The sequence below is a fragment of the Spermophilus citellus genome (genome assembly GCF_964194105.1).
Source record: "Spermophilus citellus genome assembly, chromosome: 8".
NCBI lineage: Eukaryota > Metazoa > Chordata > Mammalia > Rodentia > Sciuridae > Spermophilus > Spermophilus citellus.
Genome location: NC_138189.1, coordinates 121,898,959 through 121,925,570, shown reverse-complemented (window position 1 = coordinate 121,925,570; position 26,612 = coordinate 121,898,959). Strand labels below are relative to the sequence as shown.

Genomic DNA, 26,612 nt, shown 5'->3' with positions numbered 1-26,612 from the left:
TCATACCTCTTCCTTTTCTGGTAGCTTTGGCAACCTGGAAGGCTTGGAAACTCTTGGTAATGGTGATTGACCCTGCCTAACCATAAGAGCCCGATTGGAATTTCTCTGATTGGAGTCTTCGTAATCACTCATATTCCAGGCAATAAAACCACGACCATGTCTTCCTTGCTTATCCAGGATAAACGGCTTGGGTTGCCTGAAATAGGAATAAACTGGTTGGTTCTCCAAGGGAAAAGGTCTAGAACCAAGGCCATGAGTTTTCAGAGTTGAGATTTGTATTTCTCTGGTGACTTCAGGTGATTTCCAGCCAAGTAACTTGAAAAAGCTAAAGGCCTGACCCATCATCTAGCATTCTGAGAAGTTTCTGGACTCTTCCCTGCTCTAAATCACTGGACAGTTGCTGGAGATGCAAAGAACCATCAGATGGACACTTAGGAAGCTTGATGAGAGGCTGGGGCTGGAATTCAGTGGTAGCGCACTTACCTAGTATGTGTGAGGCACTGGATTAGATTCTTAGCAGCACATTTAAATAAACAAATAAAGGTCTATCAACAATTAAAAAAAATTTAAAAAAAAAAGAACCTTGATGATACTGGGTGCAGTGACACAAGCTTGTAATCCCAACAGCCCAGGAGACTGAGGCAGAAGGATCCCGAAAGTTCAAGGCCAGCCTCAGCAATAGTGAGGCACTAAGTAACTCAGTGAGACCCTGTCCTTAAAAAAAGTACAAAATAGGGCTGGGAACGTGGCTCAGTGGTCAAGTGCCCCTGAGTTCAATTCCTGGTACCCACCCCCCAAAAAAGAATCTTGATGTATCAGGATCACCCCTCCTGTCCTTTCAGAGCCAAGCATGAAGAATGCTGGGAAGTTGAAGGTGGCTGTTAAGGCTGGGACCTCATGAGACCCATGAGTTCTGAAGGTCATGGCCTGCCCATTTTGAGGTCCAATGGGCATTTAATAAAACACCAACTTTGTGATTCCAAACTCTGGCATTGGGCAATATTTTTGAGGAAAGTTCTATGCTTCATTCTCTTTCTCCAGTGAGATCCTTGGCTAGGTTCCCAAAACCTTAAATTAGAACATTACCTCAGCCCTGCCTTCCCATATAAAGACCCAGCTCTAGGGAAGAGACAGAAAACGAACGGTACAGGTAAGGATTTGCCATCTCAGAAGGTTTGAGAATGTCTCTTGGAACTTCTTTCCCGTCATTCCTTGACCTGGGAAGCCACAGCCTCTTGGTGACCACAAAATTCTCTTTCTAGAATCTCAGTTTCGTGAGTTCCCAAATGTGTTAGTCAACTTTCTGTTACTGTAACAAATGCCTGAGATAATTCACTTACATAGAGGGGAAAAAAAGGTTTATTTTAGTTCATGGTTTCAGAGGTTCCAGTCCATAATCGGCTGGACTGCTGTTTTTAGGCCTATGACAAAGCAGCACATCATGGTGCAAGTGTGTGGCACCATGTACCTCATGACTGGAAAGTGAAAGAGAGCAAGAGGGAGGGGGTGGGTTCCCAACACTCTCCTTAAGGACACTGCCCCCCAATTACCTAAAGACCTCACCTCTACCTCTGAAAGATTCCATCACGTCCCCAGGGCACCATGCCCTGAGCCTTTGATATGTGGGCCCTTGGGGACATTCGAGATCCAAACTACAGCACCAAGTGGTTTGGACCAAGGTTTGTAGCCCTGCTCCCCACTCTGGAATACGTGAGCACTTTACATAGAGTATACCAGGCACAGCACCACAGCCCTGGGAGGACAAGCTATTAAGACAAAGAAACAAGCAAGTATTTTGTGTGGGAGGTTCTGTGAGGCAAAAGAAAAGCAGAGGAGGAATTGAAAATCCTGGAAGTTCTCTTGCTGTTGGGGCAGGTGGGAGGGGAAGAGGAGGTCACGCCTGAGCTGAGAGCTGAAGGAAGCCAGAGGGCGAGGCATTCCCACTCCCTTCCCATGCGTTAGGATCAGGCTCCCTGGGTGGGAGGGAAGCACTCTCCAGCAGACCCTTCACTGACATCCCCTGGCCCCAGAATAAAGTCCAGACTCCTTAGTTAGGCTTAGGGTTAGGGTCACGGTTGTTGCTGTTTGTTTTTTTCTTTTCTTTCTTAAAATGGTCTGACTGATGGGCCTCCTGGCCTGCTCTCCTCAGCCCATCCCTGCTCTCAGACACACAGGGCCCTTCCTCCTTCCTTCCTCATTGGATTCTGAGAACACTAAAGAAGCTGCTCTTTCAGATCTTCAGCCTGTTCCCTCAGCTGTTATTCATTCCCCTCCCTCCTCCTTTATCAAGATGGAGCTTGAAATGTCACCTTGGGACTGGGATGTAGCTAAGTGGCAGAGTGCTTCCCTAGTAGGTGAGAGACCCAGGGTTCCATCCCCAGCCCTGCCAAAACATGAAAACATAAAATCAAGCCAGACTTTCCTCATTGCTGTGAACCAGTGCCTTTTCTTTCTTCCAATAATTCACGATATTTGACTCGCTTTATTAAAACTATTAGAATATTCTGAAATTTCTAGCTCAGCACATTCTATCCATCCAAATCAATGCTCTTCAAAGGGTTCAGAATGTGTCTCATGTTGGAATCCCAAAACTTTTACCTTGCCTGACATGTAGCTGACAACTAATCTCAGAGGATAGAGGAATAAGGGGGGGAGGAAGGGGGTGCGGGGGGCGGGGGGGATGCAGGGGAGGGAGGGAGCAGACCTAGTGAATTTACAGATCATCTACTTCTCTCTATTCCCATCCCACCCACCTGCTTCGATAACCTCCTTTTTCTCTCCCAAGAACAAAGGAGTAGCTCCCTACAGTCTTTTACTTGTTGGTGAATTTATTCAGTTTTACTATTTACAAATGCAGCTATATAGCTGGGAATAATTTTAAGAGTGTATAAAGGGCAAAATACCTGATGGTTAGAAGGTATGGAACAGGTGTTGCTAATGGTTTAGATTAGCTTGATTAATAATGAATGAGAAAACCATTTCATGCAAATGTGCCACTTTTCTTTAATGTTTTATAGAAGTAATTCTATAAATAAAGAAAATGTGTTATATATACACGGTAGAGTTTTGCTCAGCCATAAAGAAGAATGAAATTATGGCATTTACTGGTGAACAGATGGAAATGAAGCATATGTGAGATAAGCCAGAGTCAGAAAGTCAAGGGTTGAATGTTTTCTCTCATATGCAGAAGCTAGAGCAAAATAAGGGTAAAAGGGAGGGGGGATCAGATATCGTAATGATATAGGGAAGATCAGTGAAGTAGGAGAAGGACATAGTGGGGAAGGAGGGAGGGTAGGGAAAGGGGAGGATTAAACCAAATCACACTATGTGCATATATAAATATACCACAGGGAATTTCACCTCTGTACATAGATAGGTAAAAGCACCAAGCAAAAATAAACAAATGAGTAAAAGGAAAATCAATGGAGTAGAGGAAGGATAACTGAGGGAGGAAGGGAGGAAGAGAGAGAGAGAGAGAGGGAGGGAGGGAGGGAGGGAGGGAGGGAGGGGAGAGAGAAAGAGGGAAGAATGGGTCCTGAAATGGAGTCAATTAAATTCCATGCATGTATGATTTTGACAAAATGAACCAAATTACTATGTATAACTATAAGGCTCTAATGAAAAAAATCAGAAAAGCAGTAATTAGTTTGCAAAAGAATACATACTTAGTTACATATATTTAGTTCTCACTTCAGTGCTAAAATATTTTATGATCTAAATTCAGAATATCATATGTCCCTGGAATCTCAAATCCCGAGAAGCAATGGAAAGCATCACTTGATGTCTGTCCACAATGATTCCCTCCCCTTTTTCCCACAGAACATTGGTCATATCTAATACGTATGGTGGTATCATGTTGACTCACCTTGAGTTAAATCTGTGAGTAAAGGAAAGGAACTGTTTCCTCTTCTTTGCAGTACTGAGGATGGAACCCAGGGCCTTATGCATGCTAGGCAGCTACTCTACCACTGAGCTACACCCCAAGCCCATGTTTTAGTTTTTTGTTTCCTTAATGTCTACAAAGTTCCTGATATAGAACACATTTTCAATTTTACTTGTATCTATAAAAACACACACAAAAGGCTGGGGTTGTGGCTAAGTGGCAGAGGACTCACCTAGCATGCTTGAGGCACTGGGTTAGATCCTCAGCACCACATAAATATAAAATAAAGATATTGTGTCTACCTGCAACTAAACAAAAACAAAAAAACAAAACAAAAAAACCCACACACAAAAATATTTTATCCCTAATAAGAGAGACTATGACTACATTCAATAGAGGGATTAGAGCATGGTGGCATTGATTTAAAAAACTATTGGAATTATTTTTATAATACAGCAATATCTACATTTTTCATAAAAAGACATTGGTTATTTGAGAAATGACCAGTATTTTCCTAGCAGCTGGACAGCAGAGTAATGACTGAAGATGATGATATTCATTTAGCACTCAGTTCAGAAAAGACTGGCTGGGCCTTGCTTATATAACTGTCTGAAACTGATGGGACAACTTGACTTTCATTTGGACACTTCTGCCAGAGAAAACACTCTGGGTGGCTGAAGAGGGGCCCTGCGAGAGGTGGCACTGTGCTTGATCATCCATGTTTCTGCCTTTGGTGACTCTGCCTAGGCCCACCACCATGGATGTGTGGCAGCCACTTTGATTCATGACCAAATTCAATGAACCCTCAGAGTGTTAAAAAACAAACTGGTTTAAATAAAGTGGTTATTCTGGACTATTGACCACCAGCATCAATCATGTCCAGGAACAACAATTTCTCTTCTGACCCACATCGTCTGAGTTCCATCTAAAAATAGTTCCAATAAATGGTTAGATTACTGTCTTTTTGAATTCCACAGTTTAAAAAAAGTCATTGTTTAAGGTGCAGTCAGTCTAGTCGCCTAATATAGACGCCAGTAACAGTTATTCACTTGAGTTTCAAATAGAAGAATTAGGTGGAAACTTCCCTTTGGGGTTTTGTATTTTCCTTGTGGAAACCTGAAGTGATGCACCTCTGTGCATTCATGTGTTTCTGGCTTGCTCTTGTTTCTAGTGCTGTATCTGGACTGTGACCTAAAGGCAGGACTCTCTAGTTTCTCAGCAAGTTTGTTCCTTACATGCTTGTTTGCTAACAGCATCATTGATTTCTGCTTTGTCCACTTCCGGAAGTATAAAAAAGCCACGAATGGCACATGGAAATTTTTGAGGAATACATTTAGAAACCATTTGGCAAGGTCTGTGCTTTCTGGACCGACAAGCTTCTTTCCCTGTTATTTTCACCTCAGAACATTTGCAAGAAAACAAGACCTCTATTTTTGAAGGATCTTTTACATTTATGAAGTAGTCTATACCTCAATCAGAATCTTCCAGGGAATCTCAATGGGGTCTTCAAAGATGTGTTTCATCATATTTTCCTTTTCTAAATTGGCCTTCCTTAGAGATGGAGTCGGGGTTGCTGTTGACACAGGCAGCCACATGTGTGGTATGACTTCAGACATGCTGAGAAAAATACTCCCTTCCACTCTCCCTGCAGCTGCCATTCATTCTACAACCAAACCAGGCGGCTAGTGCTCATAGCCCAGAAGAGGTGCTACATGGCACCATTACCTGACCCTTCTCAAGAGAGCATATTCCAAAGGGGGAGGGCCACAAAGAATGGACAGGAAATTAGGGATGCTCCAGGTCAGCCTTAGACATGATTGCATTGAGACCAGCCTGATTTCTTACATGTTTATCCTCCTTTACTCTCTCTGCCTTCATGGAACCGTACGTGATAATGTTGTGTCTTGATTTCTAAACATTTAATCTTAATGCTCTGGGATAACACTTATTTGATCCTGGATCAACAGCTGTCATGGAGATTATTGAAAATACTAGGTTATTTTGATATTTATTTGTATTTGAACAAACCAAAGAAATATGCAGCTATGTTTAGCAATTATTAATAGAGAAATTTTTCAATGTTAATGGAGTTTATCCTTGAATATTTGTTGCCCAAGAGATTCTCAGAATTGGAAAGAGAAAGAGGCTTATAAAAAAAAAGCTAATTTTTAGTAATCAAAATCCCAAGGAGCTTAGAGAGATTTATCTAACATGTGTTATGCTTACTTGTTTTATGTCCTGTCCTCAGGAAGCTGGAAAAATTGAGATTCTACCTTTGAGTGGTCACTTAAACTGTATAAAATAAAGGTCTCGCTGGATGTAGTAGCACACACCTTAATCCCAGCTGCTTGAGAAGCTGAGTCAAGAGGATCACAAGTTCAAGGCTCACCTCAGCAATTTAGCAAGACCCTCCCACAAAACAAAAAACAAAAAGTGCTGGGGTTGTAACTTGTTGACAAAGGGTCCTTAGGTTCCATACCCAGCTTTGCAAAATAAATACATTAATTAAATAAAGGCCCAAAGTAACAGTGGGCTGACTAGTTAGGACAATCTGAGGCAATTAATAGCCTCAAGGATCCAGAAGGGATCTCTATAGATGTTACTCCTGTCTTCAGACAACAAACGTCTTAACCAGATTTTATTGAGCAAGCATGCACCTTACCAGGTCCTCTGGGAGATCCCACATAGATCCCACATAGCCTATGTAATATAGACACATGGCGGGGCTGAGAGGGTAGCTCAGAGGTGCAATGCTTGTCTAATATGTGTGAGGCACTGGGTTCAATCCTCAGCACCACATAAAAATTAATTAACATAAAGGCATTGTGTTTATCTACAGCTAAATAAACTAAAAATATATAGACACATGGCAAAAAGGCACAAAACTAGGGTGTGAATAAACAATTGCTTGTTTACTATTGTACCTATAAATGGGTGAAATAGATACTAAGAAATTGAGTAAAGTTAAGAGGGTAACTGTTCATGATGAAATATGATAGATTTTGCTTTTGCTTTTGCTTTGTTTTGCACTGCTGGGTATTGAACCTAGGACCTTGTGCATGTCTAGGCAAGTGCTCTACCACTGTGCTACATTCCCGGCCTGGAAGATCATTTTCTGCCCCTGCTTTAATCTTTTATCCTTTCTTTGGATTTTCCTCCCTCCCCAAGTAGCAAAAATGTCATCCATCAGTTTTACATCATTAACAGTCTGAAAACATTTTATGAATAGGTCTGCATGTCTATGGACACAAACGATCTTGAAAAAGTAGATAGGAATTATTTAAACTTACAAACAAAATTGTGTAGTCCCACATTAGTATGACACCTATACTGTTTCCAACTTGAAAATGAAATTGCTTCCCAAAGAAGTGTTCGGGAAAGCACGACAAAAGTCTTTCAAAATTTCCAGGGCATGTATCTCAGACGTTGCTCTAGTGCTCTTTTTAAAGGACAGAGATAAATAACAAAATGTATGGATATTTGTTTCCCTTTAAGAAGGAAACGCCCACTTGTGCGGATTCTCTTCCATAAGGAGAGCATCAAAGGACTGTGCAGTTCTGTAAATTACACGCACATATGCTTCAGACCTCAGGTTGTGATTATTTGGGTTTGATTTATTGCTTTTATTTCCTAGGAAACACGACCATTTTTATTTGAAAGCCTTGTTAAATATTCTACCACTATAGTGAAGTAAAGAATTAATTGAAACATGAAAGGTCTCACATTACCCTAAGTGAGCACTTCATTAATTTGCCAGATTGTCTTTCCTGTGCTCCAGAATGTGAAAAATGCTATTCTTGCCATGGTGATGTCACCAGCACATTGCTGGTTGCCCTTCTGGGCTCCAGCTGGGCTTCTTCTCATTGCACGGGCTATGCAATCTAACCCGAACGTTGTCTTCTGGTGCAGAATAACATATTGCAAGAGGTTACCGCTGCCAAGAGTCGATCCATGGTGTGGAAATGCACAGAGGTGCTGATTGATTTTCACTCAGTATTTTTAAATGATTTATATGAAATGACTGTCACTTCAGGTTTTGCCGTGCCTATGGCCTCAGAGGCAGTTATCCAAAATCTTACCAGAAATGCAGCATGTTAGATTGTCTAGGGTCACCTATTAAAGAGTGTTGAATATAATCCCTGACATTGCCAGAGATTCGGGAGATCTTACAGAAGATATCCAGGAAGTTCTGGCCACCCAGCAGTTTAGGGCTTCTCTGTGCTGTCACTTCCTGGGCGTGGCTTGCTTATTTGTGTGAGCATCAGAGAGCAACAAGGAAAGAAGGACAGCAATTTTTATTGAAGCTGCTTGGTAGCCGTGGGATAAAGTTGGTTGAGAAACTGTGCAATATCGATTCAATTTAGTTTCCAACAAGTTTATTATCTAGATGATAAATCTTGAACTTCACTAATTAAGGTTAAAAGTTGATACAATTTACTTTTAGCTACATTTAAAAATTTTAAGATAAAAACGAATGTATATAATAAATTATAAAATGTGTGTCTAATAAATAATACAAGGATTCCCCAGTACACATCACTCAACTTCAAAAATCATCAATTTATAGCCAAATGCATTTTATCTTTGTCTTACTAACACACACACACACACACACACACACACACACACACACACAGGGCTGGTATAAAATTTAAAAGCTCTTTTTCTTACTATAACCACACTGCCATTATTTATCCTTAAACTTTAATATTGTCACCAACTATTCAGCATTCAAAAGTCTACGTTTAATAAATGTTATGATTTTTTAACAGCTTATTAGAAACAATCTAATTAAGTTACATACCTTGCAACTGGTTGATTGATGAGTCCTTGAAGTTTTTTTTTTTTTTTTTTTTTGCTGTTTTTTAGTTTATAAGTTCTCATCTCTTCTTCTCCTGATTCATTCATTAAAGAAACTAAGCCATTCATCCTATACAATTTCCCACAATATATTTTTCTGATGACATTTCGTGAAACCATGTAACATTTTCCACTGTCATTTGCTATATACTCTTGGTTGGATCTAGAGGCTTGATCTGAGTTGGACAAGACTACTGCATGAGCCTGCTAGGCTCATAACAAAGCACCATAGTTGTGGGACTTCAACAGCAGCATTTGTGTTTTCTCACAATTCTGGCAGCTAGAAGTCCAAGGTCAAGGTTTTGGCAGGGTTGGTTCATTCCGTGATCTCTCTTTGCCTTATAGATGGCTTCTTTTCCCTATGTCTTTATATGGTTGTCCTTCTGTGCCTATGTCCAAAATTTCTCCTTATAAGGATATCTGTCATATTTCTTCTTCATAAAATCCCACCATTAGTGTGGGATTAGGACCCTCTTGAATGACCTCTTTTTAACTTAATCACTCCTTAAAGACCCTGTCTCCATACACAGTCACATTCTGAGGTACTGTGGATGCTATTCAGCCCGTAACACTTCTTATGTGTTTACATGTGGTAGGATATTCTTGTATCAATCTTTTCTGATTATTTTCCTTGTGAAGCTTTTGACAACCATTGATGATAAGTGCTTACATTCATTGATTTATTAGGGTTTGCAAGGTGGTGATAAACTAATTTCTCTTATTCCTTCTTTATTGATTAACTCAATTACTTTGATTTTTTTTAAAAAAAAAAGTCTCTGTTTTATTTTTGTTTATATAATGGCATTATTTTTGTTTCAAAGGTAGTATTAATGTTTCATTCTCTCCTCTTATTTACCATTTTCAAAACAATGAGTTGGTTCATTGGAATGATCCAACGTGACTCAGTTATTGTGTCATGTGGGTTGTGATACTGGGACTGAACCCAAGCCTTGCACACACTCTACCACTGAGTGCCACCAGCCCACGTTATATTTTATGAGTGATATTATGAACTTATAAATACTTATGTATATGACATGTATCTCTGAGACCTATTAATCCATTGTAGTTATACCTTTATAGTTCAAGTTGTCCTGTTTGGGGCCGGTGGAAATATTTTCAAGTTTGGCTCCTATGACCCTTAGATAGGACTGTTAGTAGTCTTCCTTGCTATCTGGTCTGGCAAGATGTTCCAAGCTCACCTCTTTTAATTTCTTTCTCCAGATCCATAATCAGCCATTTCTCCAAGAAGCACCAATTAGTTTAATGGAAAAGGTATTTGAAGAATCTGAGCACTTAGGAAGCTGACAGCTACTGAATTGGTCCCTATATCTAGGGTTTATAGTGAACAGAGTAATGAAAAACTGTAAACACACAATCATTCATATATGTAGACGTGGTGTGTGCACGCGCACACACACACACACACATACATGAAGATAGGCAGACCTATAAAATATTTTAATCAAATTCAGGGTTTGTTTTCAGCTCTTTTCTCTCAACGTCTGTATTTCCTTTCCCCTACTCTAGGAAATCTTGCCCTAAATCAAAGCAGGAATGACTAAATAAGAACATCACCTTTGCTTTATTCCATAGTGCACCCATAACAGAACCAGAGAAACAAGACTAAACTTTCACTGAGCTTTTTGCTGTTCTTTTGTTCTTAGGGCATAACCCACAAGACTTATACTCAAATTACCATGCTTTAAATCCCTTGGGGGGCTGGAGGTTTAGCTCAGTGGTAAAGCACTCGACTAGCATGTGTGAGGCTCTGGGTTTGATTCCTAGCACAGCAAGAAAAACAAAAAACAAAAATCCCACGGAATAATTCTTTTCTCTTGGTTAAACTTTCAACTAGAAACATATTTGGGGTTTTGAAATTTTTTATGTTTAAAATAATTTATTTTAGAATCAGGTAAAATATGTACATAGTTCCAAAGTCAGGTCATGTTAGAATCAGTCTTGCCTATTCTCTTTCTTGCTGTCATCACTGTAGGGTGCAGTGCAGAGACAGGGAGGGTGGTGTCTTACTGAACAGCTGCAAAGAGTGACTTTGATTCTGGGAGAAATGTCTTGAAGGCCTTAGTTCTGCTCAGTGAAGAAAACATTTGTTCTGCCACCCACTATGTAATCCATCTTTGAATTTTAATGAGCTAGCCTTTAGGCTGCTAGACAGAAAACAAGCAGCATTCTGCATAAACCCTACCATCTTTACACATTGCTGTAGAGACTAGAAATCAAAAGTTTTTATTGTCAAATGTGTGGTAATTGTGCTCCAAAGGAATTCATCCAAACACATGAGACTCCATATCTCTAAAAGTAACAGCATTTTGGAATCTAAACCCAGCAGTTCTAGAAGATAACTCCAACTCAGCCTTCGAACTCAGGTGACCTTACTGAGCCTTCCTGATCCTTGCTCAAAATCTAAACTCTCCGATGTGTGTTTCCAACATACCTTCCAAAATACCTTCCACTGTAACAGGCATTGCACTCAGTGGTAAGCTTTATGAAGTTATCTGAACCCAGCAACAAGCAGTGTTTAAGCAGAATCCATAAATATTTGCTAGCACAGTATTTGTTTTCTTTCTTTCTCTCTCTCTCTCTCTCTCTCTCTCTCTCTCTCTTAGGTGGATCTTTTTTATTTTTTATTTATTCACATGTGGTGCTGAGGATTGAACCCCAGTGTCTCACACATGTTAGGCAAGCATTCTACCACTGAGCTACAACCCCAGCCCCAGTATTTCTATCACTGAATCTTAACATGCTCCAGTATCCTTATCTACTTATATCCCTACCCCAACTAGATGATGAGCTCTTTGAGGTCAGGAACTATGTCTTATGTCCTTGGTACTGTTTCCACACACTTGGATGAAATAAAAAACAGGAGTGATGCGCAGACTTCGTAAACATCCTATGAATGCTCCTGTATACTTCATTCCACATTTTATCATCTCACTTTTAAAGCAATTACTTGTTCAGTCCAACTGAAATTTATTTTGCTGTATGCTATGAGGTGTACTGTGTTTTACTTTTGCTGAAAGTTACCCAGTTGCCCAACTCACTTTTTCTTGGACCCTATATCAAGGTGGCTTAGCTTGTCCATAGAATAAGTAAGTAAGCTTGCTGAGACAAGCACATGGAGTCTGACCCCCAGTGGACCTGCAGCACTCTATAGAACAGAGATCCAATTCTTTTGCTTGTCCTTGATGCACATCATTCCCACTCCCTTTCCCAGCTGTCCCAGACTGTCCTGATTTTTCCAAAGTCCCTACTTACTTCCCATTCCCATTAATCTAATTGGTCCTTGGTAGGATAGTCTTGTACCAGACTTCATGGACCACTGTATTGTAGACTGACATATGATTAAAATAGTAAAATTTATGCTGTGTCTATTTTACCACCATTGAAAACAATTACGTACACACACACACACACACACACACACACATACACACCCCTGCATGGAGAACATCAAAGCCGTCAGGACGAAACTCCATCAGGTTCCACCATCAACCACACAAACCACTTCTACATACAAGTATCTTCACCTCCGTACATGAGCCAGTCCTGCTTCCCTCCTTTTATTCTCTGGGAATGAGGGAGCTTTCTCCTATCCAAGGCCTCCACATTTACTTGTACCCTTGAAGCTGTACTGCATCAACCCTGCCCCCACCCACTCCATAGCATCAAGTCTGTCTCTAGTTAAAGCTTCTCACATCTAAGCAGCCTTGGTCCTTCAGCTGCCTCTAGTTACTGCTCACATTTTCTTCTCTTCATCATCCAGATTTTTCAAAACCATGGCCTGTACTTGTTTATTTCACTTCACTTCCCATTCACACCACAGTCTACCGTATTCGAACCACCACCTCTCTTCGCCTTTCTCTTCCCCATGTTATTCTACTCTCACCTATGTCTCCAGTGACATCCTCCCTATTTTCTACAGTGGACACTGTTCAGTGCACACCTTATTTACCTCTGAACACTGCTCCTCCAGATTCTCCTGTGTTTCTGCTGTCTTCTTTCAGAGTTCTTCTTCTTTTTTCAAACAATCAGGGTTTGAATTCCCTACAATTCTGCGCTTATTTCTCTGGTCTTCTCTTTCTCATCCACTCAACATATTTTCAATTATGACCTGAATATGATGACAGACACAGCTCCTCTCATCTAGCTTCACACATGGGTCCATCTGCCTGTCACTGGATGTCCCCCAGATACTTCAAATCCATGCAAGCTCATCATCTCCTCAGCTTCTTCCATTAAAGGATGGAGAACATGTTCAGTCTGAATCCATCCCCCGTGAAATCATTCACTCCAGCTAGAAACACAGAGTTGTTATTGAAGCCATTATTACTTTTATTCCCCATATCCAACACCTAAGTCTTGTTAATTTTACCCTTTAATGATTCTAAAATCTGTTTCTTCCTCTCCATCTTGACCCCCACTCTCCCAGGTTATCATCATTACCATGGGCCACCCTAACAGATGCCCCCTCACATCCATCCTCTATTCAAAGTGGAGAGCTGAACTTATGGCTTCAGGTACCATGTAAAAAGACAGGTGGATAAAATTTAAACTCTTTCCTGAAGTTCTTCATCAGCTCAAGAGTTAACTTGCCCCTGACTGCTTTTCTGGCTTCACCTGCCCTGCACCATTCATGACCCTGCCAGATCCAGCAGCACTGAAAGACATTTTTTGCATCAGTTCCTGCTGTTTGCCACTTCCGGACTTTTGCCACTATGTCCGCTCTTCTTGAACCAGTCCTTCCGGGCACCACTAACCTAGCCTCACTTTTCAGACTCCTCCACAGAGAGCTTCCTGTGCCTGCCCTCCTCTCTTCTGCTCTGGGTCACATTCACAATGCCTAGGGCTCCATCACAGCCACTCTATCATCATGTTTCAGAATTATCTGTCTCTTTTTTTCCCCCCACTACATGATAAGCTTTTTATCATGAAGAATAATGCTGTAAAATAATTTATTGATTTATCCACTGAATAAAAGAATGGTCCCATCAAAGACTAGAAACCTAAGTAGTTAGAAAAGAGCATTTCTTCTTCTTTGAATATCGAAGAGACAAAGGGAGCTCCAAGAAAAATACAAACACTGGACAAGAACTTTCCTTCTGAGCATTAGTGATTTCAAAACACCCTTCCCTAAGGGAGCAGACTTCCTGGGAAGCTGCAACTGTCATCAGGTTGTTACTGAACTCCCATGGTTGTCACAATTACCACACAGGTGATTGATACTGATTTATCCATTCAAGAGAGACCCAAGAGCCAAAACGATGTGCCAGGCACTGTGCTAGCCCTAGGTTTCAGGAGACAGACACAATTCTTGCCTTCTTTACATTCTATCAGGGAAGACAGAACAGAAACAGTCTGATTGATCCACTGCAACCATAGTAGGTGGCATGAGGGAGAAGATGTAGTAAATGTTGAATAAATGGATACTTCTCATGTCAGGATGGAGCACATATATCAAAAGGACAAGATACAACTGATTTTAAAAAGGTATTGTTTTATAAGAAAAGTTAGCCAAAGAAGAGACCATACTGCTATTCTTTTTTCTTTTTTTTTGGGGGGGGGGGTTGGGGTGGGCGGGGGAGTACTGGGGATTGAACTCAGGGACACTGGATCACTGAGCCACATCCCCAGCCCTATTTTGTATTTTATTTAGAGACAGGATCTCACTGAATTTCTTATACCTTGCTTTTGCTGAGGCTGGCTTTGAACTCTCGATCCTCCTGCCTCAGGCTCCTGAGCCACAAGGATTACAGGCCTGTGTCAGAGTATCCAGCTATATTGCTATTCTTAAGAAGAAATCTTATTAGTCTATCACTGGATGCCCAGCTGGGGAAAAATTTAGTTTCAGAATGTGAACTTACTCCTACGGGGAATTGAACCCAGGGGTGCTTAACCACTGAGTCACATCCCCAGCCTTTTGTTATATTTTATTTTGATACAAGGTCTTACTAAATTGCTGAGGCTGGCTTTGAACTTGCAATCCTTCTTATTCTCCCGAGCTGGTGGGATTACAGGCGCCCAACTTCAACTGTTACTCTTTGATACAGACATCTAAATATTTAAGAAAGAGGAATTATCCACCACTGCCTATTAGCTACAATTTTTCAGGATCTCGGGTCTCAGAAGATCTTAGAGCATGTTTCAGGAGACCAGGGCTCTCCAGGAAACAGCTACTAGATCTCACAAAATGGTTTATGGCAATTAAATCAAAGATGGATTGCAAATTAGAAGTAAACGGTTGAGCTAAAATGTCAGGCTCAGGCAAACAGAGTTTATGTACTGAAAAGAACACAGGAAAAAAGAAAAAGATGAGGTATGTTATGAGTGTTCAGATTGTTTTCATTTCATTATCATCTATTCAATTTCATAAAGCCAGAAAAATGCCCTTCCAATTATAAAAGCCTGCAACAGTGACCACTTTTAAGAGGAAAATTAAAGGAATGAATGAGAAGCAGAAAATGAGAGTAGCACACAGTAAATGGAAAATATTTTTATTCTGTTGCTTCATCTGGTCATGTAGATATTAGGCTAATGATTACTGACCTTTCATAAACCACTTGTGTAGATATTGGTGAACATAATAAAAATCTCTGAAATTGCCATGATTAGGAGCCTAGGGTGGGAGAAGGAGGCGCAGGAGAAGGAAGTGGGAAGAAAGGTTTTAGTTAACAAATCTAAAAGCCAAAGCAGGAATGAATGGTGATGATGTCAAACATTGCAGAACTTGGCTATACTTAATGCTTGCGGAAATCCCACCCATGTGCCAGTCACTGGCAGTCTTAAAAATAGAAAAACCTTCAAAAGATTTATGGATGTTTTAAGGAAAATAACTCCAAAAAACAAGCACACATTTATGTACCAATATATTTTTAAACACTTGCTGTCATTAAGTCTGTGCTAGTTTAACAACTGGTTTTGGCAGTATTTCTCATGGAAGAAAAAACAGGCAATTTTCTACATTCCACCCAACTAATGTCAAATAAAGACACACCTTGCACCTTTCTTAATAAACAAAAAGTCTAGCTTATTTGGATCCATGAATGTTTCTTTAGCACGGAAAGTCCTGGTTTTAGATTGAAAATTACTAATATTTTTTTTTAATTTAGGAATTCTAACTACTAAAATTCTAGCTGAATATTGCTATTTCTCCCATAGTCGTTTTTATGAAAAAAAAAATTATGCACGTATTTAAAATGGTATTTTTTTTCATTTTCAACAAAACAATTTAAGTATATGTAGTAATATGGATAACTAGTACAAAATGCTTATAATAAAAAATATTTCTCTTTCCTTCCTACTTACTACCCGTCCCAACATTCTCTTCACCAAAACCACCTTTAGTCCATTAGGTTCTTCTGGAATGTAACCCACTGTCTCTATACAGTAAGCACTGTCTGTAGCTCTCCTACCTGCCTGTTCCCATTGGAACTGATGGTTCTCTGGGCCCCAGAATTGGCTATATTCTTATGCCTTCCTTGAACATTGTCTTGGAAATTCCCTTTGTCACCTTTGTAGGTACCTTCTTTCCTAGATTAGATATCTCTATTTTTTTAGACAGGGCCTCACTAAATTGCTGAGGCTGGCTTTGAACTGACATCCTCCTGCCTCAGTCTCCCTAGCCACTGGGATTACAGATGAGCGCTACTGTGCCCAGTTGGATCCCTTTCTTTTTTCTTGTTTTACCTGCTTGTCTTGCTAGAAATATCCTAGCTTCCTGAGAAAAATACTCATTTATTTTTAGTAGTACCTACATGTCTGAAAAATGCCTCTTTTTCTGTCTTCCCACTTGCTCCTTGGCTGAGTCTGGAATTCTAGGTTGAAAGTCATTTTCTATCAGTTATGGAAGTCATTGCCCAGTGTCTTGTAAAGGCCAGTCTGGCTGATGATGTGATATGTGATACCATGTGTCCCTTGTGGACATCCTACTTTTCCTCTGGAAGATTTGTCTCTTTATCCCTGTATCATGAAGTTTTTCAATGAAATGCCTCAATATGGTGTTTTGAGTTTTATTGTTTGTTTCTTTGTTTTTCATTCACATTAGGTAGAAGATTTCAATCTGGAATTCATGTCATTTCCTTCTGAGAAAGTTTCTTGAAAGATTGATCTCCTTATTTCTGTCTTCTCTGATCTCTTTCCAGTTCTTTTATTAGTCAGATATTAGAAATTTTAGTTGATCTCCATTTCCATATTTTTTCCTTACTTCATTCTCATTTTTTTTTTTTTTGGACTTTTTGTTCTATTGGGGGACCAACTCAATAGGTGGTGTGAACTTTCTATACCATATTTAGTCTTTATATAACTGATAGTTTTCACCCAACAAATGAATTTTAACAGAGGCACTTACAACATTATTTCAATGTACCTCATTTATTTAACTAAAAGGTAATATTTATTAATAGTGGCCTGCTTTGATCAAGATAGCTTCAGTTTAGTCTGTTGTCCTGGAGACCCATTTGAATTGCTGCTTCTTTCACTTTCACAAGTATTTTATTAGGAGTGATAAATCATTATACTATTTATTGAGCACATAGTTTGTACCAGGCATTGTACTAAGTATTGTATATATAACACACAATCTATAGAATAACCCTGTGGAGTAGATTCTATTATTATAATTTTGTAGATTAGGAAACCGGGACCTAGTTTAAATTACTTGTCCAAAGTTTCAGCACTAATAAGTGGTGAAGCTAGAATCTGAACTCACAAAATCTGTCTTTATAATCCCCTACTTGGGGGATATTAGGTTATTTCTAACTTTATATTACTATTAACACACAGTTGGACTTCTGTTAGCTAAACTCTGTGCATCTTCTTTATTATTTCCTTGGGAAAGATAAATTCCTAGTGCAATGAGCTTTCTTGATTCTCAATTCAGGGCTCCCTCACTGGGCTGCACTGCATGCCTCTTGCTCATGGGTGCTCACTAATGAGTCCTCTGATTAGGAAAGGACACACCACAGAGAGAAGACAGGGAGTCAACACTGAGAACACCGCGTCTTGCTGACTCTCAAGTAAATGAAACGTCAGGGGCGGCTGTCCTTGCTTCTCTTCTATTCATGGCTGCCATGCACGTTGGTGGCCCTTACTTATAACTGCAGCCATCTTGACAAACCCCCACCCCAACCTCCACCCAGTGACAATGACTGTGCACAGAAATTGGAGATGTTTCTTAAGACATTATTCCAAGACAGATCTATAAATTGGCTAATAAGTGGCAAACCTCAGAAGTCCTCAGTTTAAGGAGGCAACTTTGTCATAACATGACATTAGAACCTCGTTTGCTGTGGATAATTCTGTTGATTTTATAATCTCAGCAAGTCTTTCATTTGCATGTGTAAAAAGAAGGCAGTTAGGCATTTTCCTAAAATGTTCCTTTCAAATTCAGATTAAGTTTGACTTGTCTCAGGAAGTCCTCATTCACTTCTCAACTGAACTCTTACCAATTTGTGCTGTTATAAGAGCTGGGATTTGACTTTTATACCCAATTGTGCAAGTAACGCCTTATGTCGAGTGCCTTGTAGATGCCAAGCACTGGATTAAATGAAAGGGAAAGAAAAAAAACAAAATATTTCCATGCCTCACAGTCCCATGGGGAAGATCAACTTGCAACGGAGTTGCGTTGTAGTCTTAAAAATGGAGTTAGAAGGGCAGACCCATAGGAACTTAAAAGATTCACAAAGGAGAGAGTATGTGTTTTGAAGCACAAATATAGACTTCCAGAGAACTAGAGATGTTTCCTACTGTGAGCTGCTATGGCATACAGCTTCCCATTCAACCTTAACCTATTGGATTAAACTGCCATTATCATATCCTAATTTATTTTTCCTGTCTATTATGAGTTTCTTGATGACAAGTACCATCTTATTATTTATCTTTATTTCCCAAAGGCTTTGCTTAATATCTGCTACATAGTATGTGCTTAATAGATAACCACTGATGAAAAACAAGTACTGAATTCCTGATCTTATCAACAAATCAAAGACACATGTGGAGGGGGTTGTTTTGTGAGGAAGTTTAAGCTATTCCAGGTAGGGAAAAAAGCATATGCAAAAAAAAAAAAAAAATGCCTACAGAGAACAATGCTAGACCTGCAGAGTTTATGTCAGACCCATGGGACATGGTATGGTGTGGGGCAGGGTGGCAAGTTCCCATGTGGGAGCTCTTCTTGCTTGGAGTGCTTTCCTCAAGTAGGTGACTAACTGAAATACATCAGGTGTGGATGAAAGTCCAGAGTGCCCAGTGATTTCATTACCTTCAATAGTTTTTTGGATTTTTTTAATGGATACTCACTATAGGTGTACAGTGAAGGAAGTAGTGTAAGATTTAGCATTGGCTATATCTAAAAGTACTTTCTGTCTAAGTTCTTCATTCCAACTTGTAAAAATGGCAGGGAAACCCAGAATCTATTTGCTTTGTATGGCAGGAAAACACATTGTCTCTAATATGTGGGCAGTTTGGAATTGTTGGTTTGATATTTTAACTTTAAAGGTTAGACTTATATCTCTGAGGTAAAGAAAATCAATGCACTATGGAAGAAAAAGTAAAATTTACCAACCTGTCATTTCTACTTATTTTTTGTTTGAAAAGGACAAAACTTGAAAAGATTTTATGGAATTAATAAGAAGAACTACAGCAACGTTGTCTCTTTCCAAACTTGCCTACTTTTAACTCAATGTAACTTTAGAGAAACACTCTATCTTTGAGATGAAGCTCATGCTCAGCTATTTAAGAACACAATACTTTTATAATCACCAAAATGAAAAGTTATATTCCAGCTAGCTAAAGAAGTTTTGATCCCTGGAAGTAATAATTTTCTAGAGTTCAATGACTCAGACCTTGCTATATTTGGATCTTGAAGACCCTTGTGTTAAAGACTTGGTCTCTAACCCATGGTGCTATTGGGAGTTGGTAGAACCTAAATTTAAGAGGTAGGGACTAGTGGGAGAAAGATCATTTGGAGTATGCTCTTGCAGGGGATATTGGGACCCCAGACCCTTTCTGTCTCTTTCTTTGCTTTCTAGCTACCAGAAAATGAACAGGCCTCCTCTCCTCCACATTCCAGTACTGGTGTTCTATATTGCTACATGCCCAAGCAACAAGGCTAAATTATCATAGACTGAAACTTCTGAAATCTTTCTTCCTTTTAAGTGTATTGTCTCAGTTATTTTGTCACTGTTATAGAAAGCTAACTAACACAACCTCTCCTATGAAAAATTTTTTATAAAAATGTTCTCTCTCATATCAGAAAATAAGAGAAAGAAAGGTATTCCTGAAGTCTGCCTTTCCCATTATTTGTTAAAAGCCTACAGGGTAGGGTGGGTCTTTTGATGATGGTGTATAGCTCCCAGAGAATCCCATAACTCTTAAATTCATTGTTTGCCAGTACATTCTCTTGTGATCTCTCTTAATTGGACTGGGAACTGTTCCTGTATTTTCTATTTATGGTTTTTATCCTTCTTGTTGAAATTAGAAATACTGAATGTATGTGTTGGAAAATTTCCAATTGCAAACAGAATATGAAAATGAGTAAATCATCTGGTCACATATCTAGAGAAACTTGAGATATTTAAAACAGAGTATGTTTACTTTAATTCAGAAGAAAAAAAAAAGTTACCCCACACTCAGTTACTATAATCATTCTCCATTGGTGTATACTGTACTAAAAATCCTCATCTTGAGTAACTTGAGAGTAAGGATCCTGCTTAAAATTGAAAATTCTGAGCATCTGGCACACACCAGGCCATTGCTTCATATTTGCTAAAGTATATCTTTATTGGTCTTTAAAATGCAATAAATTGTGTAACACACCATTGATTCAATACAGCTTTGTATAAGAGGAGAAAAAAAGAAGTACTATATTTATAAACAACTATTATAAAATTCACCCTGACTTCAATTAAATTAAAATTTTTAAAGTATGCCTTAGAATGGAGGAAATCCTGTAATTGTCCTCTATTGAATTTCTCATCTTGAAAACAGATTGGACTCTTGCCTCCATTATGTCAATAGATGAACATTATTTAGCACTGTTGATGTTGACTCAAATTGTTCTAATCTTCCTATATTGTTTTTCTGAGGACACTGATCACATTCAAGTATTTATCTGCTATTGTTCTCCTTGATTTCTCTGTTTTCTCTTAAATGCACCTCTTAAAAACTGTGTAAGCCTCCCTGTAAACCCAGCAGCTCGGGAGGCTGAGGCAGGAGGATCACGAGTTCAAAGCCAGCCTCAGCAACTTAGCTCGAGACCCTGTCTCTAAATAAAAATACAAAAAAGGGCCTTTACTGGCTCCTATACCCTCTGTTGTCTCAAGGGACCTACTTCTAAGCTCCTTTTCCTCTCTCTATGTTTCCCATTTATCTTATGCACAATTGAGCACCACCAAGGCTCAGTTCCCCAACCCCAAGGCTCAGTCCCCTTCTTTTCTCAGTCTTAACTAGCGGTTCTCAGTTCTGGATGCACATTCCATTTGCTTAGAGAGCTCTGCTAAAAATGTCCAAGGCTAGATCCCAACCCAGATCAATGCAATTAATCACCTTCGGCTGAAATATTAGCCAAGTGATCCTTGGTCGTGTGCCACGTCTGAAATTCAAATTCTTTACCTGAAACACCAAAATAATGTTAAATCTGCTTCATTGGATTGCTGTCCACATACAGGCTTACTCCCCATCATTACGATAAACATTGTCTCCTCCTTTCTTCATTTATTTAAGCCTATCTTTCTTTAAAAGCTCAACTCAAGTCTTCTCCCTTCCCCCTTTGAAAGCTCATTGAAAACTCAAGACACACCTGTGTAAATCAAAGAGTTTCTACAATTGCCTCTGTCACCATTCTCCATAAGCACTCCAACAGTCCAGAGTGATCTTAACAAAAACAAACAACAACAAAAAAATGGATCATATTGCTTCCTATTTTAAGCCTTCCAGTGAATTCTTTTTCCTTTCAGAGTAAAACCCAAATTCTCTAAACTGGTCCACAAAGTTCTGCAAAATCTGACTTTATCTTACCACCCACCCTGTTGCTTTCCGTAGACCAGCAGCCCAGGGCCTAATCTGATGTCCCATTTTCCCACCTCAGGGCTTGGCTCACATCCTTCCCGCTGCCACAAATGATACACACACACACACACACACACACACACACACACACATACACACACACATTGTTATATCTTCACATCTGCACCTAACATAATTTGGCCATTTTCACTCTCCAATACTTCCCTTTTCTTTCCTCTCTTTCCCCACCACCAATCTTCTTCTACTTTGCTGGTCTCTCTTCTATTTTTATAGATCCCTCGCCCTAGCAGCTTCCACATATGAAATAAAACATATGACCCTTGACTTTCCAAGACTGGATTGTTTTACTTAGCATGATGTTCTCCCGTCCTATCCACTGTCCTACAAATGACGTAGGCTGAGTAGAACCCCTTTCTTCTTTATAGCTGAGTAGAACCCCATTGTGTATAAATACCACATTTTCTTTATCCACCCGTCTTTTGACACTGAGGCTGGCTCCATAACTTGACTATAGTGGATTGAGCTGCTATTTTCATGGGTATGAATGTTTTGCTATAGTATGCTGACTTTAATTGTTTTGGATAAATATTGAGGAGTGGTATACCTGGGTCATATGGTAGGTCCATACCTAGTCTTCTGAGGTACTCCATACTGATTTCCATAGATAGTGCCACCAACAGTGGGTAAGCATTCTTTTTAGGGAGTGGATCTTACAGTCACCTTTTCAATATCACCTTGATAACAGGCCAAATTCATAATTTACATAAACTAATGTATAAGAGGAGATAAGTCATAACAAGATAAGCATACTGGAAAGTCTGCTTGGGTTAAGTAAAGCAAAGCTTAATCCAAAGCAAATACCAGTTCACTTCCTCAGAGAACACTTCTCCAATCCTCAGCCAAGGTTGGTTCACCAGGAAAATCTCTTACATCCAATAAATACTTTTTGTACTGAACTGTTTTATCCTGAACTGGATGAACTGGGGTAGACTATTAACTTTTTCTTAATCTATCTCTGTACTATTGAATTTGTTGCCACAAGCACAAATTATATTTATAATTTAAAAAATTAAAAAGCACCCTTAGTTCCTGGCTACACACACACACACACACACACACACACACACACACATAAAGTTATTAAGAACGTATAATTTTTTTTAGAAGCTGCAAGTTGATTGAATGTCTCTCCCCTCCCCTAGAATACAAGTTCCAAGAAGGGTGTGTGCTGAACCTGGCCTGTTCAACATTGTGACTATAGATTCTAGCAGTGTTTTCAACAAAGGCAGTGCTGAATTAACTGAGTAAATGCTGCTGACTGAGAATGGAGCATGAACACTGGCTGGGAGGACAAACACTGTCCTGGCCTCAATCCAACTGAGAGTACACAAGGGGTGGGGCACACCTGAGCCTACAGAGCTAGCAACCTATTCAAAAGTGTCTTGCCAGCCCAGAATGGGCAGAAAGCCTTCCAAAGGCATGGGTGTTTAGAGTCTCAGGAGAAAAGCAGTGTCTGACTTCTTAGAAATAGGACACCTACCAGAGTCTGGGGTGGGGGTGTTAACATTTTTTAAAATTAAGTTTTTCTAGCTATAGCTTATTGTCCTCATTAATAATTTGGAATTTGCTATAGTTTGGGTAAGTGTCCCCTAAAGGCCCTCAAGTTAAAGCAGTGGTCCTGGGCCGGTGATGCCTTTCAGAGGTGGAGCTCAGGCCTGGGGTGCAGCTCAGGGGTAGAGTGCAGGCTCAGCATGTGCAAGACTCTGGGTTTGATCCCTAGTACCAACAACAAAAAAGATGGAGCCTAGTGGGATGTCTCTGGTCATCAGGGGCGTGGACTGAAGAGGGTTTCGGACCCGGTCCCTTATTCCTTTTTTCACGTCCTGGCCATGAGGTAAATGACTTTATTCTACCACATACTCCCCGCCGTGATGCACAGGGCCAACTGATCATGTTCTGGAACCTCTAGAACTATGAACCAAGATAAGCTGATAATCTCAGGTATTTGTAATAGTAATAGAAAGCTAACACAGCATTCAACACATACAAATTGATTTTGCTGTTTTTCTTCTTTTACTTAAATCCAATTTCCCAACTTAAATCTATAGTTCCCTGAGTACAAGTAGTTTTTTATAAGCATTTTTTATCCCCATGAGCTGGTATAATTCACAGCATAATCCCAGAAATGAGCATTCACCAATATTCTTTTTTTTTTAGAGAGAGAGAGAGAGAGAGAGAGAGAGAGAGAGAGAGAGAGAGAATTTTTTTAAATATTTATTTTTTAGTTTTCGGCGGACACAACATCTTTGTTGGTATGTGGTGCTGAGGATCGAACCCGGGTCGCACGCATGCCAGGCGAGCGCGCTACCGCTTGAGCCACATCCCCAGCCCACACCAATATTCTTTTATCCAGAGAAAATATTCAAAGCTTCAATGTTTCTCAAACACTTCCCAACAAATTTTTTAATATTTAAATAAATGTTGGGGCTGGGATGTGGCTCAAGCGGTGGCGCGCTCACCTGGCATGCGTGCGGCCCGGGTTGGATCCTCAGCACCACATACCAACAAAGATGGTGTGTCCGCCCAGAACTAAAAAATAAATATTGAAAATTCTCTCTCTCCTCTCTCACTCTCTCTTTAAAAAAAAAATAAATAAAAAAAATAAATGTAGCAAATTTTCACACTTTTATCACCAACACTTGTTATAATTTCCTTGATTTCTAGTGATTTTTAATGCTTTTCTTTGCTTGAAAATATTTGATAGGGTATTTTCAGTAGATACCAACAATCTCATTTAAACAAAGTAGAATATCTTAGTGAGAACGTGCTTTTCATACAATAAAGTTTAACTATTCTATTTAGCTTTATATGTGGAATATGCTTAACAAGTTACATGAATTGCCCAGTGGAACCTCTTATTATTCTGGAATTAGTACCTGATAGGCTGTTTGTTCATTTTGTTTTTGTGGTACTGGGGGTTGAACTCAGGGTCTATTTACCATTGAGCTACCTCTCCAGTCCTTTTTTTTTGGGGGGGGGGGGTAATGCTAGAGATTGAACCCAGGGGCCCTTAACCATTGAGCTACATCTTCAACCATTTATTATATTTTATAGAGATAGGGTCTCACTAAGTTGCTTAGGGCCTCACTAAGTTGCTAAGGCTGGATTTGAACTCGCGATTCTCCTGCCTCAGCCTCCTAAGTCACTGGGATTCCAGCCCTTTTTATTTTTTGTTTTGAAACAGAATCTCACTAAATTTCTGAGGTCAGCCTTGAACTCACTATGTTCCTGCCTCAGCCTCCCTAGTGATTGGTCTTAACAGGAGTATGCTACCCTGCCTGACTTGTAATAGGCTATTGACGTGAACTTTGAAGTCTTGTCTTTAGTCTGTGCAGTTTATGTTGTTGGAGTACAGCAGAAAGGGACTAAAATACAATAATTTTGCACATGCTAAATAACTGAACTGTATCCTTCAAAAATTAAAAATGAGGTAAAGTAGACCCCAGAAACCTTTACCTCCCAAAACCTATAATAATAGAGACAGTATTCAATCTGCAGTCTAGTAAGAGCAATGCTGATTGATCCCTCTTAGAATCTGAATTTTATGTTCCATCTAATTGACAAGCCCAGCCTTTTGCTCTTTTCCCGTTAATTTACCATGCCTTGAGCTGGACATGTTTTATTTTGGTTTGACATTACCTTAAGACAGCATGAATTCAAGTCTTTATGTGACTCCAATAGGATTATGTTTATTAACCAAGGTTACCTTCTATTATGGTTTCTAGGCCAACAGCATGAAATGAATTTTTTAACCAAAAAAGTTAATAGTTTCCCCATTATTTATAGAGCTGAAGCTAACCTGGTCATTGAGTTGCTGTTCTTAAGAGCTGCAGGTTTGTGTATCTTTACTATATTCTGACAGTTTCTTTTTCGAATGCTTGCTTTACTCCTTCCTTCCCTTAATTAAACCTGGTGATAGTGAAAGTTTATCCTGTCTAGTAGGAATAAAGTTTATAATCTTAACCATCTAATCTATGTGAAATAAAAAGAAATAAAGTGGTAGTATATTTTCAGAAGTTGAAAAAAAAAACCTGCTACTAATTTAGGAAGGAAACTCATTAATTTAAAACAGATTTGGAGGGCTAGAGATGTAGCTCAGTATAAGAGTGCTTACCTAGCATGCATGAGGTCCTGAGTTCAATCCCTAGCACCACCCCTCAAAAAATACACACACACACATATGTATGTATATATATATATTGAGAGAGAGAGAGAGAGAGAGAGAGAGAGAGAGAGAGAGAGAGAGAGAGAGAGAGACTTACCATGGGTTTTGATATCTATGGTTTACTTTATTAATAGCTTCAAGTGTTAGTTCTCCACGCTGTAAAAGGAAGAAAATAAATGTACCATCAGTCCAAGGTACCAACATAAGAAGTATAAGAATTAAAATAGATATGATCCAATGTGCTTTAATTTCCCTATCTGTGAAAAGAAGGTGTTGCGGACAAGGATGGTCAAGTTCCTGGCTTTCAAGCCCCTTGATACCTTTAGGACTCCATGAATAAGCAGGCATTCTAAACTACTATTTGTCATTTAGACCATAACAGTCTAGCATTCTTCTCTTTACCTTCTTGCCCTAGAATTTAAAAATGTGGTGGCAATAGAATAAGAAAGTGCTGGATTTGAGACACCTTTGGTCAGGGGTAGATCTGGAAACACCCTTCAGAAAGCATATAATAAGAGTACTGACAAAATATTTAGGAGTTTGGTACCACTTTCCACATTAAAAAATAATTCCCATATTCTCCCATGTGTACTGAAATGATCT

General features: G+C 39.4%; 1 protein-coding gene across 1 annotated transcript in view; it reads right to left on the bottom strand.

The window, feature by feature from the left end:
* The window catches only part of SPMIP2 (sperm microtubule inner protein 2), a gene marked incomplete at both ends in the record, with an annotated part of 83,975 nt that continues 57,363 nt past the window's right edge, over positions 1 to 26,612 (bottom strand). The window contains 2 exons of the mRNA XM_081304382.1: positions 1 to 196; positions 26,107 to 26,165. Of these exons, the coding sequence (XP_081160508.1) occupies positions 1 to 196; positions 26,107 to 26,165 (255 nt within the window). The remainder of the gene's footprint in view (positions 197 to 26,106; positions 26,166 to 26,612) is intronic.